The sequence below is a fragment of the Manis pentadactyla genome, chromosome 1 (assembly GCF_030020395.1).
Source record: "Manis pentadactyla isolate mManPen7 chromosome 1, mManPen7.hap1, whole genome shotgun sequence".
NCBI classification, from domain to species: Eukaryota; Metazoa; Chordata; class Mammalia; order Pholidota; family Manidae; genus Manis; species Manis pentadactyla.
Window position 1 is genome coordinate 114,132,245 of NC_080019.1, and position 15,815 is coordinate 114,148,059.

The 15,815-nt window shown below is 43.9% G+C and overlaps 1 protein-coding gene and 1 pseudogene across 5 annotated transcripts in view; both read right to left on the reverse strand.

Moving 5' to 3' along the window:
• The window catches only part of ABCC5 (ATP binding cassette subfamily C member 5), an 81,427-nt gene that overhangs the window by 43,192 nt on the left and 22,420 nt on the right, over window positions 1-15,815 (reverse strand). For 2 of the 5 annotated variants that reach the window (XM_036875146.2, XM_036875147.2), the window contains 9 exons: window positions 14,923-15,080; window positions 14,580-14,735; window positions 13,769-13,916; window positions 8,807-9,040; window positions 8,488-8,661; window positions 7,430-7,577; window positions 5,952-6,100; window positions 5,414-5,521; window positions 1,260-1,616 (listed from right to left, as the gene is read on the reverse strand). In XM_036875146.2, the coding sequence (XP_036731041.1) occupies window positions 1,260-1,616; window positions 5,414-5,521; window positions 5,952-6,100; window positions 7,430-7,577; window positions 8,488-8,661; window positions 8,807-9,040; window positions 13,769-13,916; window positions 14,580-14,735; window positions 14,923-15,080 (1,632 nt within the window). Of the gene's footprint in view, window positions 1-1,259; window positions 1,617-5,413; window positions 5,522-5,951; window positions 6,101-7,429; window positions 7,578-8,487; window positions 8,662-8,806; window positions 9,041-9,790; window positions 11,425-13,768; window positions 13,917-14,579; window positions 14,736-14,922; window positions 15,081-15,815 lie in introns of those variants that run through there. The other 3 variants (XM_036875150.2, XM_036875149.2, XM_036875148.2) reach the window with 3 other exon arrangements.
• LOC118907093 (small nuclear ribonucleoprotein E-like) lies at window positions 4,396-4,959 on the reverse strand (annotated as a pseudogene).

Sequence of the window (15,815 nt, forward strand, 5' to 3'; positions counted from 1 at the left end):
TTTCTCACCACCACCCTTGCTCTAAGGCCCCCCTCCTGGTTCTCCCGGTTAACTGCTCTCCTCGCTTCCTTCCTATTTCCTTACACGCTCTTCTGAATCCAGAAGCTAGAGGGTTTACTCTCATCCATAAGTCAGATCACATCATTCTTCTGCTCTAAAACCCCCAAAATAGCTTTTCTTCCCACTAAGAATAAAGCCAAAGTCACTACAGGAGGCTCTGGCGCCCAACTGCCCCTGTGCCCACAGGGTGCGCTGCTCTGGGAAGGGCACCCTCGGGGCCTTGGGGCTCTGTCTCTGCCCGGAGTGCAGCTCCTCTCCCAGATATCCCCATGGCTCCCTCCCTCACCTCCTTCAGGTCTTCGACCAAATACTACTTTTTACATGAGACCTTTCCTCAGGCAAACTATTTAAATTGCAACCACACCAGCTCCCTGCCCTGGCACTCTCCATCTCCTTTTCTTCACAGCCTTTACACCACCTGGCATACAATATATTTTACTTGTTTACTACCTCCACCTCTTTTCCCACTAGAATGTGAGTTCCAAGAGGACAGGGATTTCTGGATGTTTTTTTTTTTTTCGCTGCTAAATCCCCAGTGCCTGGCAAAGAGTTGGCACTCAAAAAATGGCCACTGAATGAATGGATACACACACACACACACACACACGACCCCCCGACCCTCACCCCACACACGGGACTCTCATATTTTTAACGGCCTTGAACCTGGAGTTGCTATTCCAGCCACTCCTCTGAGAGACTCTACTACTGTGCTACCCGGGTTGTGACATCATATACCATAATGATCCCTTACTTACATTAAAAATAAACAATTACAAGAGAATGGTCGATAACAGCAACACAGAGAATACCTATCTGTGCCCGGCCCTGTGCTATGCACAGCCTAGTGGTAGTGAGAAGCTCACACAATTACAATAACCAGAAATAATGACTACAACTCACATACAACTATAATAACCAGAATTCTATTCAGGGCAAAATCTTGGAAAATCTGCTTGGATGATTCATTTCCTTGCCTATAAAATGAGCATCTCCTGAGATCAGTTGTTACTAATTTCTACTGTTAAATGCCCAGACATTCCTTTCAGAGTTGCAGCTGGCCCGATTTGCTCTTTCATTCAAAATCACTCCCAGCCACAGAGTACTTTGCTAAAAGGAAAGGCAGCTGCCTACTCTGGTCAGAACAGACACACAACAGACAGACGGGGTGCAAGCGAGGAGTGAGGCGGCGGAGGGGTTACCTCTTCGATTTCCAAGTCGATGTTGTACAGCGTCCTCTGTAAGCGGAGGCTCCCCAGCTGAATGTGCTTGCCCTCTTCCTCCTCAGGACTCGGCCGCTCTTCACTGTCCAGGAGGAGGTGGCCTCTCTGCTCTGCCAGCACCGCCTGATGCTCAGTGCGCTGCAGCTGCCTCACCTTCTCTTTCTTGCCCCTGGAAGCCCTCTTGTCTTTTTTCGTTTTAGGGGTCAGCTTGGGTGAGTTCTGGATACTGGAGTGGGAGAAGTCCCATGCCAAGGTGGCATTTTTCATCTCTATCTTGATGTGAGGACTGGCTGGTTTTTTCTTTATCATGTGAACCTCTTCCATTAGAAACAAACTCTGATAGGAGTTGTGAGAGAGGTGCAAAGATGAGACACTGGATCAAGACCAGGGAGACAAGTCTAGGAGTATACTCACGCAGCAAAACACATCAGGCTATACAGTGGAAGGAAGCTGAAGGGCAAAAGGTAGCTCATTAGTGCAGCCCAGCCTCAGGCCCACTGAGAGGTCACGGGGCACAGGGACACCCTCAGGACAGGCAGGGGCCCTGTCAGGAGCCCACCGCTCTACACTGCCAAGCCCATGCCAAACTACCTTTTCCTTTTCTACCAGTCTGATGTGACCAAAGGACATTTAAGTAACCTGTATGCAGCCCTTTGTTCTCACACTTGAATTGCTGAGTTGCAGGTAGTAAAATGCAAGCTGAAGAACCAAAGGGCCCGCCGGTCTTCTATACAGACCCTCAGCTCTGTTTCCCTTCAGACCACTCCTGCAGGACCCCAAAGCCTGTGCCCTTCCTCACCACAATGCAGCACTGCTGTGGGGGGCAGAGGTTGAGCTGAGATTGTGAGCAGGCCTGGCTTGCTCAGATTAGGAATGAGTACCTAAGGTCTTACTAACAGTAGAGTACATCTTCTTGCCAACAAGTTCTCATGTCTTCAAAGTCCTGCCTTGGAACTTGAGAGAACTCAATCAACCAAAGGAACTTGAATGGAAGTGACGGGTATCTCCCTCAAGAACATCCTTGGGGAGAGAACAAGACTCCTTACCACTTGTTCCTGGAGTCCCACTACGTTATGTTAGGGCAGGAAAATGGAATGCTTAGAAAGTCAAGTGTTTCCAAAATTAGATCTGAAACACTGACTATAATAAATCTCAGCCCAGGACTTACGTATGTCTATGGCTTTGAACCCATTTCTGACAACTCTCTTAAACCAGTGATCTTCTCTACAGAATGCTATCCCAGTTGGATTCCCAGTAGGATAAAAAAATTTTTTTAATAAAAAATTTAATACTTTAGAACATCTTGAGAGAAAAGATGTTTCTCATAGTCAGAACTCTTATTTTAGGTACTGAGAACCCCCAACTATTTAAAGTTTGCAGGTGCTATTAAATCCCCTGTCCAGACAGCAAGCCCTTTCTCCTGGATTCTAAACTTCTAAACTTGCTCTTTTCTTCCCTTAAATTGCCACATCTCCTATCCATTCCTAATCCCCAATCTGAATCTTTCCAGAAATGTCATGGTTGTAAATCCATTAGATAATCTCCACCCTTGGGCTTAGCCTCCTATAAACAGCTGTTGGTTTCATTTGCTCAGAACCTTCCGGAGAAACTGAACTAAGAATGACATGACAAATCTTTTGACCACCAGCAGAGAGAGTAAAACCATGCGCTGACAGAATTCCCATCATTCTCTCCCCTAAAAGGCTCTTTTATGCCTCGATAGACTATTAAAAAGTATGCTAATGTCTCTGATTTGCACAGTTCCTTTCCCAGGTGTCCCTCCCATGACTCCCTGCAGTGCCTCCCCGCACTCCACCCAGGAGGATTTCAGCAACAGGTCCCTCTGCTCAGCCATGCTGAGGCACACAAGGGCCTCCTAACACTTGACTTTATATCTACTTGGATTTGCAGCTACTGAGACAACAGGGGTCCTCATAGGGTTGTCAGATAAAATATAGATGTCTAGTTAAATTCTGATTCCAGATAAACAATGAAAAAATTTTTAGTACATTTATGTCCCATGCAGTTATTAACTGGTGTCCTATGTTTTTATTTGCTAAAGCTGGCAACTCTATACTGGTGAAAGTATTATCAGAAAAGTCATAAGGAAGCTTACCACTGCTTTTCTACAAGTTATCACACTCCTAGAAAGAGGAAGAGGAGAGGGGAAAGGAAGGAGGAGCCAGAGGTCAAGTGGCGGGAGGGGCGGGAAGAGAGAGGCAGGGAGGACGGAGAGGAGGAGACTGCAGAGAAGACAGATGGAACTAAGTCTCCCTGGACATAGAATAGAGCTGTGGGTGATTCTGCTTCTATTATGAACTCTGAAGCTTCCCAGATAGAGGAAGGAACTTTGATGCAAGGATCCACCTGCAAATACAAGTCCTCATGTGTAAGTGAAGAGAAGAGACCCCTTGAGAAACGTGGGGAGAAGCCTATACTATAAACCTTTTTTTCATCCAAAATGCCATGAAACGCATTCACTAACAAGGACAGGGGAACAAACTTATGGCCAAAACATCTGCTTTCTTCCATGACTGGACATTGTGGGTTCAGCAAAACCAAGCTCTGATTACAATTAGATCATTTCTCTTCACACAGTGCTGGCTCTTGACCTTCTAGCAGCCAGGTTGGGGTAACAGAGGGCCTGGGGCTCGGGGTACCTTCTCGAGGACTAGCTTTTTTGACCAAAGAAAATTCACCATGTTAACTATAAACAGTACATAAGTGAATCTTGGGAAGCTAGTTTCCATTCTTCTTAAAAGGAAATTCCAGTTTGTTTTCTCTTGACCATCTAAGGTGATGAGACTAAACCCGCAAACACCTGAGCCTCCAGGCTCTCGGCCACCCACACTGCCTTTGTCCTGCCAAGATGGACTAGCAGAGGTGCAGGAGCTACTCTATGCAGTGACACTGTCAAGGAATTCCAACCCTCACAGGTGTGGTTCCTTTTCAAACATTTTTTAAATTTATTTTTTAATAAAACAATCCCACAGTATTTACCATCATTTACCTGGAAATAACAGACGGGCAATCAAAACAATATGAACACATTTTTTAGAACTACATTCCCAACAAAAGACACCTAAAAAACAAACTGTATTGCCTTCCCAACAATATGAAGTTTCTCACTTCATTCATCATTTCTAGTTGGAGACACTTTGGAGCACAGTAATATTACCTCCCTTTATCATGATCCGACCCACGTGTTTTCTTTACTTTGTTTTAGAATGAATCTCTTCTGTATCATCGGATACGAGGCTCATATACTCATCAAAAGCAATGACACAGCCCTCTAGCTGCATATTCACTTGCTCATAACACCGCACCTGGATCCGAGATCTATTTTGCAAGTATCTGAAGATGAAGCCGATGGGCCACACCATCACTTCCCGCCCTCTGTGGCCCTCGCCACGCTCGCCATGGTGGAAGCTGACAAAGGGCACATCAGCCCACCTGCTGCCTCAGAAAGCAATTTCTAGAATGGGGCTCCTTTTCTTAAAAGTATTAACCACTTTCAAATATCTATCTCCCTCCACACTCCCAAATGCATCATCCTCTTGTATCATGTATTCGCACTGTTCTGAAGATATAACACAGGCAAGGCATGATCTATTAACCACCTCAAGAAAAAAGACCTGGTACTTCCTTAACTGCACATCTCAACATCATCAGGTTTCATGACTGCTCCTGTGTTACTCATTCCCTGCCTCACAAGAGGCAGGGCAGGACAAAGAAGTATCAAAAGGGCTTAGCATATTGACCAGTCAGAATGATGATAGCATTTTGGTAGAGGCAGATGGTAGATCAAGGTGAGAATTTTCAGTCACATGACACCTCTGTGATCCTCTAGGTTTAAATTACTGAAAGGCCCAGTAATGACATATGTCCCTGTCGGCCCAGGAGAAAGGGACTAGCTCTGAAGGGCACCCTGAAATCCTGGGAGCCCAGAAGTTGGTGGGCCATCTATGAATAGTAATTTAGTCTCCTCCACTGCCCATTTTCTTACCAACTGACAAAGGGCTGAACATGAACAGAAGCCAAGTACAGCTAGCCTTGTGTGGCCCACTAGAATAAAGGAAGCAGTTTTGCCAGGAATGGCTCCTGACATGGAGGAGGGGAAGGGAGCCTCTTACCTTAAATCTGTCAACAGCAACTGATGCTTCTGAGAGGGATTTTACTGAGAATGGTGTTACTTTCAAAGCAAAGGTCATGGAATTGAAGACAGTCACCACTGTGAAGGCCTGAAAATAAGAAAAGAGAAGAAGTTGAACCTGATTAGGCTCTTCCACTAAAATAACAAGCCACATCAACTTCCCCTTAGGCTTAAGGAAGGCTACAACTTGATTGTCAAACCTAGCACAAGTCAGACACATTTTTTTTTAAGGTAGAGTTTTTTAAGACCTTCAGTTAAAATTTTCAGCAAATCTGAACCAAACAACAATCTGGCTTAGAATTTAGTGTCAGAACTAAACCCCAAATTGGGTTGACTAAAAACAACATGCACATTATCTGTGCATTAGAGCTGAATCCCCAGTATTCCACAGAATTCCTGGCTTCATCACATGAATACCTTCTGATTATTTGGGGGAACTCCTTATCTGGAAATGAGAAGACCAGAGATTCTCTCTAGGGGGCATCTGAACTCTTCCCAAATCCTAAGAACTCACTGACCTGTGCTGCTGTCAGATCGAAGCCAAGGATCATGTGAACAGAGAATGTCACCACGCTGGCAATCACCATCACAATGGGAGCTACACCGACAGTGATGCTCTGAAAGTACCCAGCTTTTTCCAGTATCCGCCGTTCCTCCTCTCGGATTTCTAAAAGTAAGAAGCAAGCCAATTTCAAAGTCAAGAGAAACCATAGGACGTTGCTCCTCTATAACCAACGAAGACTCAGTAGGTCTTCAGTCACACACAGGTTTTAATACAACTCTTTAACTTTATACTATACTTTAACACTATTTTTAGGTGTTAACACTAGCAATTACTACCATTATAGTTGGTACACAAGCCTGAGGTTTGAAATGGATCAGGTCACAGGAATGAATCTAACAGAAAGCAGTCACCACGTATCAGTACAATGATCACTTTTTGCCTGAGTCTGATTCTTCTTGGAAATTTATGCTTAAAAAGGATGAACACATTAACTGCATCTGCAACTAGCAGTTTTGTGTGCTTACCTAGGTAATTACAGGGAAGACTATACCACAGTAATGGAGAATTAAAAGGGAACTATGATTTACTAGGCTGCCTAGTATAGATTGGCACTGGGTAGAGGCTTTCACATAAAAATCAGTGAGGATGACTGAGAGAAGATGAGTGAAACACAATTTTTGTAGGCAGAACGATTTTCTTAAATATTTGCAAAATTGACACCCTTATTGCCAAAGTAACCGTGGAGTACTAGAGACCATGGAGAACGAGGTAGACAATAAAGTGGTAAGGTATTTTCCAACAAATTTTTAAACATAAAACCAAGTCTTCTGAGCAGTTAGGCCTTGACCTTAAAGGTATTCCAGTGCCCAAGAAGGTGGGAACTATCTTCAACACTACTTCATAAGTAATAGTTTTTGGAATCCAACTCATTGCTTTAACACTTATCATATACTTTGCCCAAGTCCATAATGAGCAATAAAGCTCTTTTAAAACTAACACACACAGATAAACACACCAAAGTCAGGGGCTGATGGATGAGTGGAACCTCAGAAAGAAGACTATAAAATTGAAGTACCTGAGAGCTAGAGGGACCATCAGCGGTCACCCTGCCAACAATATGCTTGGCAGATGACCGGTTAGCACTCATTCATTCCCAACAAACTCACTACTTAACAAACCAGCCTAATCAGAGGCTGGACCCTCTGAGTGGTCACCTCCTGCAGATGACCACTCACAAGTAAAGACAGGGGACTTTGAAATTGAATGAATTACTCCTAACATATTAAATTACCAAGTTTTGCTCATAATTCATAATCTGAGTTATCTTGGGAAAAACCATAGTTTTGTCAGGACTTAATTTCCTCATCGGTGAGATGAGGTTATGAGTGAAGTCTCTAAGATCTCTTTTAACAGAAAGAGCGTTAAGATATTATGAGAGCATCAAAGTATCCACAGTCTTTCTACCACATGCACATATGAAATCTTACTCACTTTGAACACTCTGAGAAAATGCTTTGACCCAGGCATACATTTTAATAAATTTAATGTATGTGAGGACTTCATTCATCTTTTGCACACGGTCATCTGTAGTGGTCACACATTTTCTCCTGAAATATGCTGTTATCCGGGACACAAACATCTGAAAGGAAAAGTGATGCCATGCCAAATCAGAGCTTATTCTAGTTTAAGAACTGTCTTGTCTTTCTAGAAAATAAATCTGCTTAAGATTACTATAAATAATATAAGCATTATATTGTGACAGTGTTTCTTCATAAAAGTGATCTGTTACACTATAATCAAATATTATTTAATTCTTATTCTTCTGTAAGGAAGCTGAGACAAATAAGTGTAGCTGACTCCTGAACCACGCAGGGGTTGGAGCACTAACCCCTATGCAGTCAAAAATCTACATATAACTTTTGACCTCCTTTTCCAAAACCTAACTACTAATCGCTCATTGTTGACCAGAAGCCTTACCAATAACATAAACAGTCAATTAACATGTATTTTGTATGTTATATGCATTATATACTATACTCTTACAATAAAGTAAACTAGAGAAAAGAGAATGTTTTCTCAAATTGTTGCAAATCTCCAAAAAATTTTTCCAATATAGTTATTGAAAAGAATTCATGTATAAATGAACTCGCACAGTTCAAACCTGTGTTGTTCCAGGGTCAAGTGTGTTTGTTCTCATAGTAATCACAGATAAGAGTTCTGCCAAAGGGAAGCAGGAGAGCCCTCTCAGCACCACCTTGAGACGGAGTGACTCAAACACTCCTGTGTTACTTGGGGGCAGGGTTCACCTGCTGGCGGCCTTCACTCCCAGTCTTTCTTTTCTAATCTCAATAGGAGCCACTGTCCTTATTCAAGTGGCACATGGACTGAACACTGCCCAGCTCTTTTTAGACTTTTCCTAATCAGGTATGTGCTTGGAGAAAATTTCTAATCAGAGATGTGATACCTCAGTGATGCCTACAATATGTAACCTAATGGAAGTAACTCATCTAAGGAGAAACTGCCAAAATACAGCAAGGAGGCTGACTCACCATGGCCGGATAGAAGAGGATAAAAACAGCTGATCCTAGGAAGCCTGTTGGTCCCAGAATAATTACATTATAGATCATGCCTAAGATGGCAACAATGGGCCCTCCAGCCAACAAGCTGCCGACGGCGGCTGCCTCAAACATCCTCTGCCCATCGTTGGAGCACAGGTTGATGAGCTACAAGACACAAAGAGCAGTGAGGAGCCCCTGCAGGATCACAGACCACTCATCTAAGGAGGAAGATGAAGGACAAAGCAGGGACTCAACAGAAAGAGCTCAGGCTGGGAGCTTTCTCTGCCCTGAGTGAATGCCCCTCACTCACCTCACCCACGGACTTTTCTTTAATATTCTTTAACTTAAGGATCTTCTTAAACGCCATGGTTAGGATGGCCCCCCGCAAGCGGACACCAGTTCGGTAATTCAATGCCCAAGTCAGTGCAAGTGACCAAGAACGCACGACCTCCGTCAGGAGGAGGCCCAGGACCAACAGCAAGCTGTGCTTGAGGTCAGAATCTGTAACCTGGGTGTATTCCAAGAGGTGTTTCACCATGAAGGCCTACAGGGAGAAACACACACCGCCGTGAACATCTCCACGGCACCCACACACCATGCCACAGTTTTATGTTAAGTTAGAAAGAGTGGGCAGCTCCACAGTATGGTGGTCAGCGCATTAGCAGGGGAGAAACCTGGGAGGACCAAATGTTACTGACAACCTGACAGTTGTAATTTATTCAGGGCATGTGGCACGAGGTAGGGCTGATTTGAAATATTCTTCCTTCAGGACACCACCAAAACCATTACTCTTTCTAATGTAACATAAAGCTGTCCATTAGCTGAAATTAATTCTAAACACATGGTCATTACGAAGTATATATTTGACCTTATACCAGTATCTCCACACATTGATACATTTCTTTAAATAAAATTAAGACCTTTTGGGGGGGAGATGGTTTCAAACGTGCTTATTTGATAAAAAGGAACAGGGTACCTACAGTTGGACTGGGGAAGAGTGAGAAGTGCATTTGCAAAACATTCCTGAAAATAAACATCAGCAGTTTAATAGTACAGACAAGAGCAAAGCAGACTGTCCAAAATCCAGAGACCCTCCCGCGGCCCTCCCCGCTCCCCACTCCCTCCAAAAACAAAAACATGTTACCTCAGGTAGCATATGTCTAACACCACCTGCAGTGAGGGAAGACAGCCAGCCCCCAAGAGCCACCGAGGGCCACCTCCAGCTCTGAGGTCCTGCAGCGCCGGAGCACACTCACACAAGGCACATTCAGCAACAGGATTAAATACCAGAGAGTGGGAGGTAATGTACTTTTATTGAAAATGAAAAAAAAAAGGTACCATCTTCAAAGAACATCTCACAGACACTGTACAACAGGTGGAGCATTGCAGTAACATACATGGGAACATACAGAGTTGAATTATACAAGGCTAGCCATCTAACAGGTCATCGGGCCTCTGACTGTTGTTTTAGCTACACACAGTGGGAATACAGAATAGCACCAGTATCTGTTTCCAGAGTCCGGAGTAGTACATCAAGCTGACAGCACTTAATCGATTAAGGCTCCTGAAGTTGCAGTGAGTCTGCAATGGGGTAGATTCTCCAGAAATAAAAGACTTTGCTGCTAAGGAAAGAAAATTAAAAAAAAACTAAACTAAACTAAAAACTCTCCCAAGAGGTAATTCTGTTTAAAATCACTGGCATTACTGGTTCACTAGGCTGTGAGGAATGACTTCTGATCAGGACAGAATATAAAAATCTAGGCCTCAAGGAAAAACCGGTGACATGCAGAGTCTTCCCAAGTCCTTGCAGCTAAAATTGATATTGCCAAAACCACAGCAAAAGAAAGCCAAGCCAGTCCCCCACCCTGAAGGAGGAAAAAAAATCAACAAGAAGCCCAGTCACCCATCTATCATGGGTCATTATAGCAAAGGGTACTGAGGTGGAAGCCAGCTCTGAATGGCAGACAAAAATGGAGGCTGGATACAATTGTCCTGAGGCAGCTAATGCTGAATTCCAGAACCCAAACTTTCTGGGCTAATTGGTATTTCTCATTTTTCCTGAGAGGAAATTAAAACCAAATGTCACTAGATCCTAAGAGATCTCCACCAATCAGATATATGTCAAGTCTCAGTTAAACAACCTAATCAAATAAATAGGAGATTTCAGACTCCAAAAACTATTGTACTCCATCTCTGCCCTCCCTCAGATTTTTATGTTTATATCCATTGTCTGGGTCACCACTGCATACAGCTGGGCTGTTGGTTTACTAGCAAGAAGATTGGCGTCTTTTCCAGTATGCAATCCAAATGTGGAACTGAGTCACTGGGTGGCAGGGTCAAAGCCCCATTTTCCTCACGTGGAGCAACTCAGTAAGGTGGTGGTGCGGAAAAGCATTTTCTCATACACCTTGGCACTGACGGAAGGGTCTCCAAAGGAAGGCTTGGAAGAACAGCAGGTTGTAGTTTGGGGCTCCTTCCTTCCCACACCTCTATAGTGCCGTTTGTCAGCACTGCATAATAGCATTAGACCCTCCCGGAGGGGCGAAGAGAGCAGAGGAAGGTAAAAGACATAATAATGCTTACACTATGCAAAACTTTCAGAGGGGTGGGGAAGAGGAAAACAGCAGATTAAAGAATTCCAACATATCAGGTTTTTATAAAACAATTACATTTCAAACCATTTTGTATGAGATAAAGAAAAAAGAGTGTTCATGAAAAATCCAACCAAAATTTAGTTTTTTTAAAAGTTACAGGTTTATCATTTAAATGTAAACAAACTGGGAGAAAACTCGAGATTGTCAGCATAGCTGTCTGGCTGTGGAAAGCATTCCCAGTGAATAAACATTACCTTACCTGAACTCTTGGCGAGAGATTCTGCCCAGCTTGACTCTCTCATTCTGACCGCAGAATACAGCCATCCTGAAAATTCTAAAGAACAGCTTCTGTCACTGGTTCCACTACAGAGAGACTCCCCCCAAATTCAGATCCTGACAGCACCAAGCACGCTGCAGCTGGAGAGAGGTTGGAAGGGTGGGACACTTACCTCTCTAGAGGCTATTCACTGTCCTTTCCCCAAAAGGCCCTTGAGCAGAGTTAGCATTCACAAAAAGATGGCACTGCAGGAGGTGGCCTTCTCTTGCAGACCTACAGGGCGATGCTAATTCTTTCCACACAGTCATAGGTCAGGCCTGGTCTTTCCAAACTGTTTAATCCCAGAAGGCCACAATCATCTCTGTAAATTTAGCAATTTGGCCAGTCATCTGAGGTCAGGACCAGACTCTTACAGATTCTGGTACTCCACTGACACTATCATGCTCCCTGGACGCCCCGCGCAGAGGCTGATCTACTGGTGTCACTGAAACCTTGGATCCTCCTGATACATAAATGTCTAGCCTCAGTTAAAAAAAAATGAGAACCAGAACACAATAACTAGATTGTATTTCATTTATTGGGCATACATGGCTACCAAGGTTCAGTGAGACCTGAGGGGAGATGAGAAATATGCTGTATTTGAGGAGTCAGTTCTTATGTAGATTTCTGTAAGAACAGACCAGTTTGAAAGTCATGCCATATTAGAAAGTGTGCAAAAATCTACACTGGATGATCCTCGAAAGGATTTAAATCCCTAGAGTATGCTCATTGCTAGCACTAATCTCAAAATCAGCCTCATCCTTCAGTTTCCAATTAAAAATATATTTATTAGAATTGCAGCTCCAAAAAAAAGTAGTTTACATTGCTTACAACTTTAGATCTTTTTATCAGTTGGAGAGACTATGGGCATACATTACCATTGCTTTCTCAATTGTTCTAGCATGGAATCTCATAAAATGACACAGCCTTAAGTTGCTCTTCCCCAAAATAGTAAAGAGAAGGAAAAGCATACTACTGTACTCTTATTGAAGGGAGGCTCTCAGCTTTCCCTGGCATCTAGAAGAATTTACTAGAGATTAGCATTTCAGTATTCTCTACCTTAAAAGAGACATTAAGGAATATGCAGGTGGTCAAGGGAGTGACTGTAAGACCCCCAAGCTGACCATGCAGAAGAAACTTTTTTCCCAAGTAAAAAATTAAAATCCCAACAATCTATTGATTTGTGTGTGAGGGAGTGGGGAGCCAATGAAGTTCTTGCACTGGCCAAACGGAATCAATAAAACCTGCATGTATACCATGCTACCCAGCTGAAAGAATTCTATGAAAAATCAGAGCAGCCACCAGCCCTGTAGTGAAACAATGACAGAAGCTCTTCTTGGGGGAAGCTGGTCCTGTGAAAATGCTTGCCATTTTGCTCAATAACATACTATTCAGTTACATGGTCCCTCTTATGTAAAACTTATACAAAAGTGTGTTAGTTGGTCAATTAATATAGAAACCTAATACCAGAAAAATAGCGTTCTCTGCTTCAGAAAAGAGATAAAAATTTTTACAAAGGCATCAAACATTTAAAAACAAAACAAAACAGGAAAACAAAAACTGCAAATTAGTTTTACCTAATCACCATGCATCTTAGGCACATACTTACCAAAACCATGAACCTCCAGCTTACCCACACATGGAAAACGCACAGTATAAGTAGTACTACTGCTCCGATGCCTCAAGGCAAATATGCAGAGAATAGATTTAATAAGTCTCAAGTGTAAGGCAGCATTGCAGGTGGGAGAAACAGGTGTGAATGTCACTCTCTTACCTACTCTGCTTCAGAACACTCTAGCAAAAACCACAGCCGCCACCCCGACACTTGCCACACAGTTAATACTATAAACCGAAACTTAAAATGGACTCCAGGTTAGACTCTAAAAACCTCTCAACAGTCCTCTTATTTCTTCAGGGTTCATTTGCCACAGACCATCAAACATGTGACAACCCTCCAGGCATTCGGTGCATCCCAGCATTAGCTCAACAGCCTGTGCCACAGACGCTGCTCTGGCCCACTCACAGCGCTGCGAGACACATCTTCCCGAGCCCAGACTGCCACTTCATGTCACACACAGCACAGAAGCACAGTCCTGACAGAGCCACAGTCATTCAGTTTCACCCCCACCCTAGGACAGCGAGCCAGCTCCATCGATTATCTGGTGGCAAGGCCCTCAAGTCCTTCCAGCCGCTGACAGGCCACCATTCACTCCAAAATCAACTGCTCCCTTTCAACAGACTTGGAGGCCCCTCTCTGGCTGCTAACTAGCCCAAAGGCGAGCACACCTCTGCAACAGAGCAAAACCGTTAGCGCTGGCCGTGGCCGGGCCCCTGGACACCGTCGGGGATGGTTAGGACTTACTGGTCCACTGAAGCCAGCCAGCTGCGTGACCATCAGGCACATGATGGAGAGGACGAGCCTGGTGCGGCAGAAGATCCACACAGCCCTTCGGAGGGAGGCAGCGTCTGGCCCAGCTTCGTTCAGCTCCTCTTGCCACAGCCTCTCTAGTCTTAACAAGGGCACACGTCCTTGTTACACATCCCCCCAGGTAAGTACATGCTCCTTGCTTCCCTCCTGCCCCTGTTTTTTGTCTCCAGGCTTTGAGGCCACTCACACAAGTCTCTCCTTTAAAATTATGAACATAATCTTTACTTTCTCGAAAAAAATACCCTTCCCAGGTAACTATATATTTTCCCTATATGGAGGGCCTTTCAGGATACCGAAAATGAAAAGGGCAGAAGTCTTTCATCCCAACCCAGAAAAATTACCCCCAAACAGAATTTTTTTGTGGATAGGAACCTCCTTTTTCGAGGGCCCCTAACCCTTTCTGAAGGATCCTAAATGTAAAATTGTAAACTAGATTTTAATGAGGACAATCAGCTACCACAAAAATGTATTCTGTCACAAGGCAGCAACATAATCTCCCTGCAGACTCAGGAAGAGAAGCGGGGCTGAGAGAGAGAGAGAAAGCCCGTGGTTAAAACAGGATTAAAGGCGATACAGGAGAGAAAGCAGAGCAAAGAGAAAGGCACCCCCAGGCCTTCCTCCCTCCACGGGACAGCTAGGCTCCTGAAAGGACAGAGAGGCGAGGCTCGCGTTGCAGGTCCCACACTCTAGCTTAGGCCCTATGCATCCAGTACGTGGGAGACGAGGGTGGACCAGAGACGCCTACCTTCTGCAGTTCACATCAGAAGACTCGTACTTGGACAAAGGCCACACGTCCTCCATTGAGAGCTCTCCCTTCCGGTGGGCCATGCGGGCCAGAGGAGAAAGCCAAGAGAAGGTCATACAGGAGAAGAGCCCAGCATTGTCCACCGGGTGCTGGTGTCTAAGGAAAGAAAACCCAAAGCACAAAATTGTCAGTGCACACACAAAATTGTCAGTTTACAAAACACAGATTAGTAAACACAACTGACTAAAAACAGATCTCCCCAAACAGTCTCATCTTAGCCCGAATTTTCAAAAATGCTTTTGGCACATCACTGACAAGTCACTAACCAGCAGAGCCCTCTTACTTGGAAGTGGTCCGGATGGGCTTCAGAGCACTTAAGCTGTGATGGTACTTCCCCTTGGGATGCTCCTCATCCAGGATTCTGAGTTGAGAATGCATGGAGACATCCAGGGAAAGGCCCTCAGCTCGAGCTGCTGTTTCCAAGGCATCTTGGCAATCCAACTATTTCAACAGATAGGGAGAGAAGGCAAAAAGCACATTAATGAGCATCAGATAAACAGAGAGGGGCACAGCTACCTGACATAACAGCTCAAACTGCAAACCGGGTTCATCACACCTCTGAAATCCCAAGGCTCATGGGATTAAATACCAACTTGTAAGATATGAACTCACTAAAGAGCATTAAACCAGATACTTAAAACTTCTAAACAACAGATGTCATTTTTTCTTTTTTAGTACTTTAAGGTTCAGAAAAATTGAGCAGAAAGTACAGCATTCCCCTGTCCATTTCTCCAATTAGTAATGTCTGCAGTGGTGTGGTACCCTTGTTACAATTAATGAACCAATCTTGCTATGCTGTTATTAACTAAAGCCCATAGTTTACATCAGGATTCACTCTTTGTGCTGCACATTCTAAAATGTATATTTTTATCACTGACATGTTTTTTCTTTCATTTCTCAAAGTAAACTGAGTCAGTTACTTCACAACTGCAAATTTTATCACCTATTTTCTATGACAGAACTTCACTATCACCCCCAACTAAACAGCCCTGTCATGCAGAAAGGCCAAGAGGTACACATGCCTCCTCTCTCTCTTAGCAGCAGCAGGGAGAGCAGAACAGGGGCTCTCAGTGTGGCTATACATCAAAGAGCTTCAATACCCAGATTTCTGCAGCATGGAGCAGAGGGTCTCATGAATCAAAATACAAAGTTACACATATTTATGATAAAACTTAT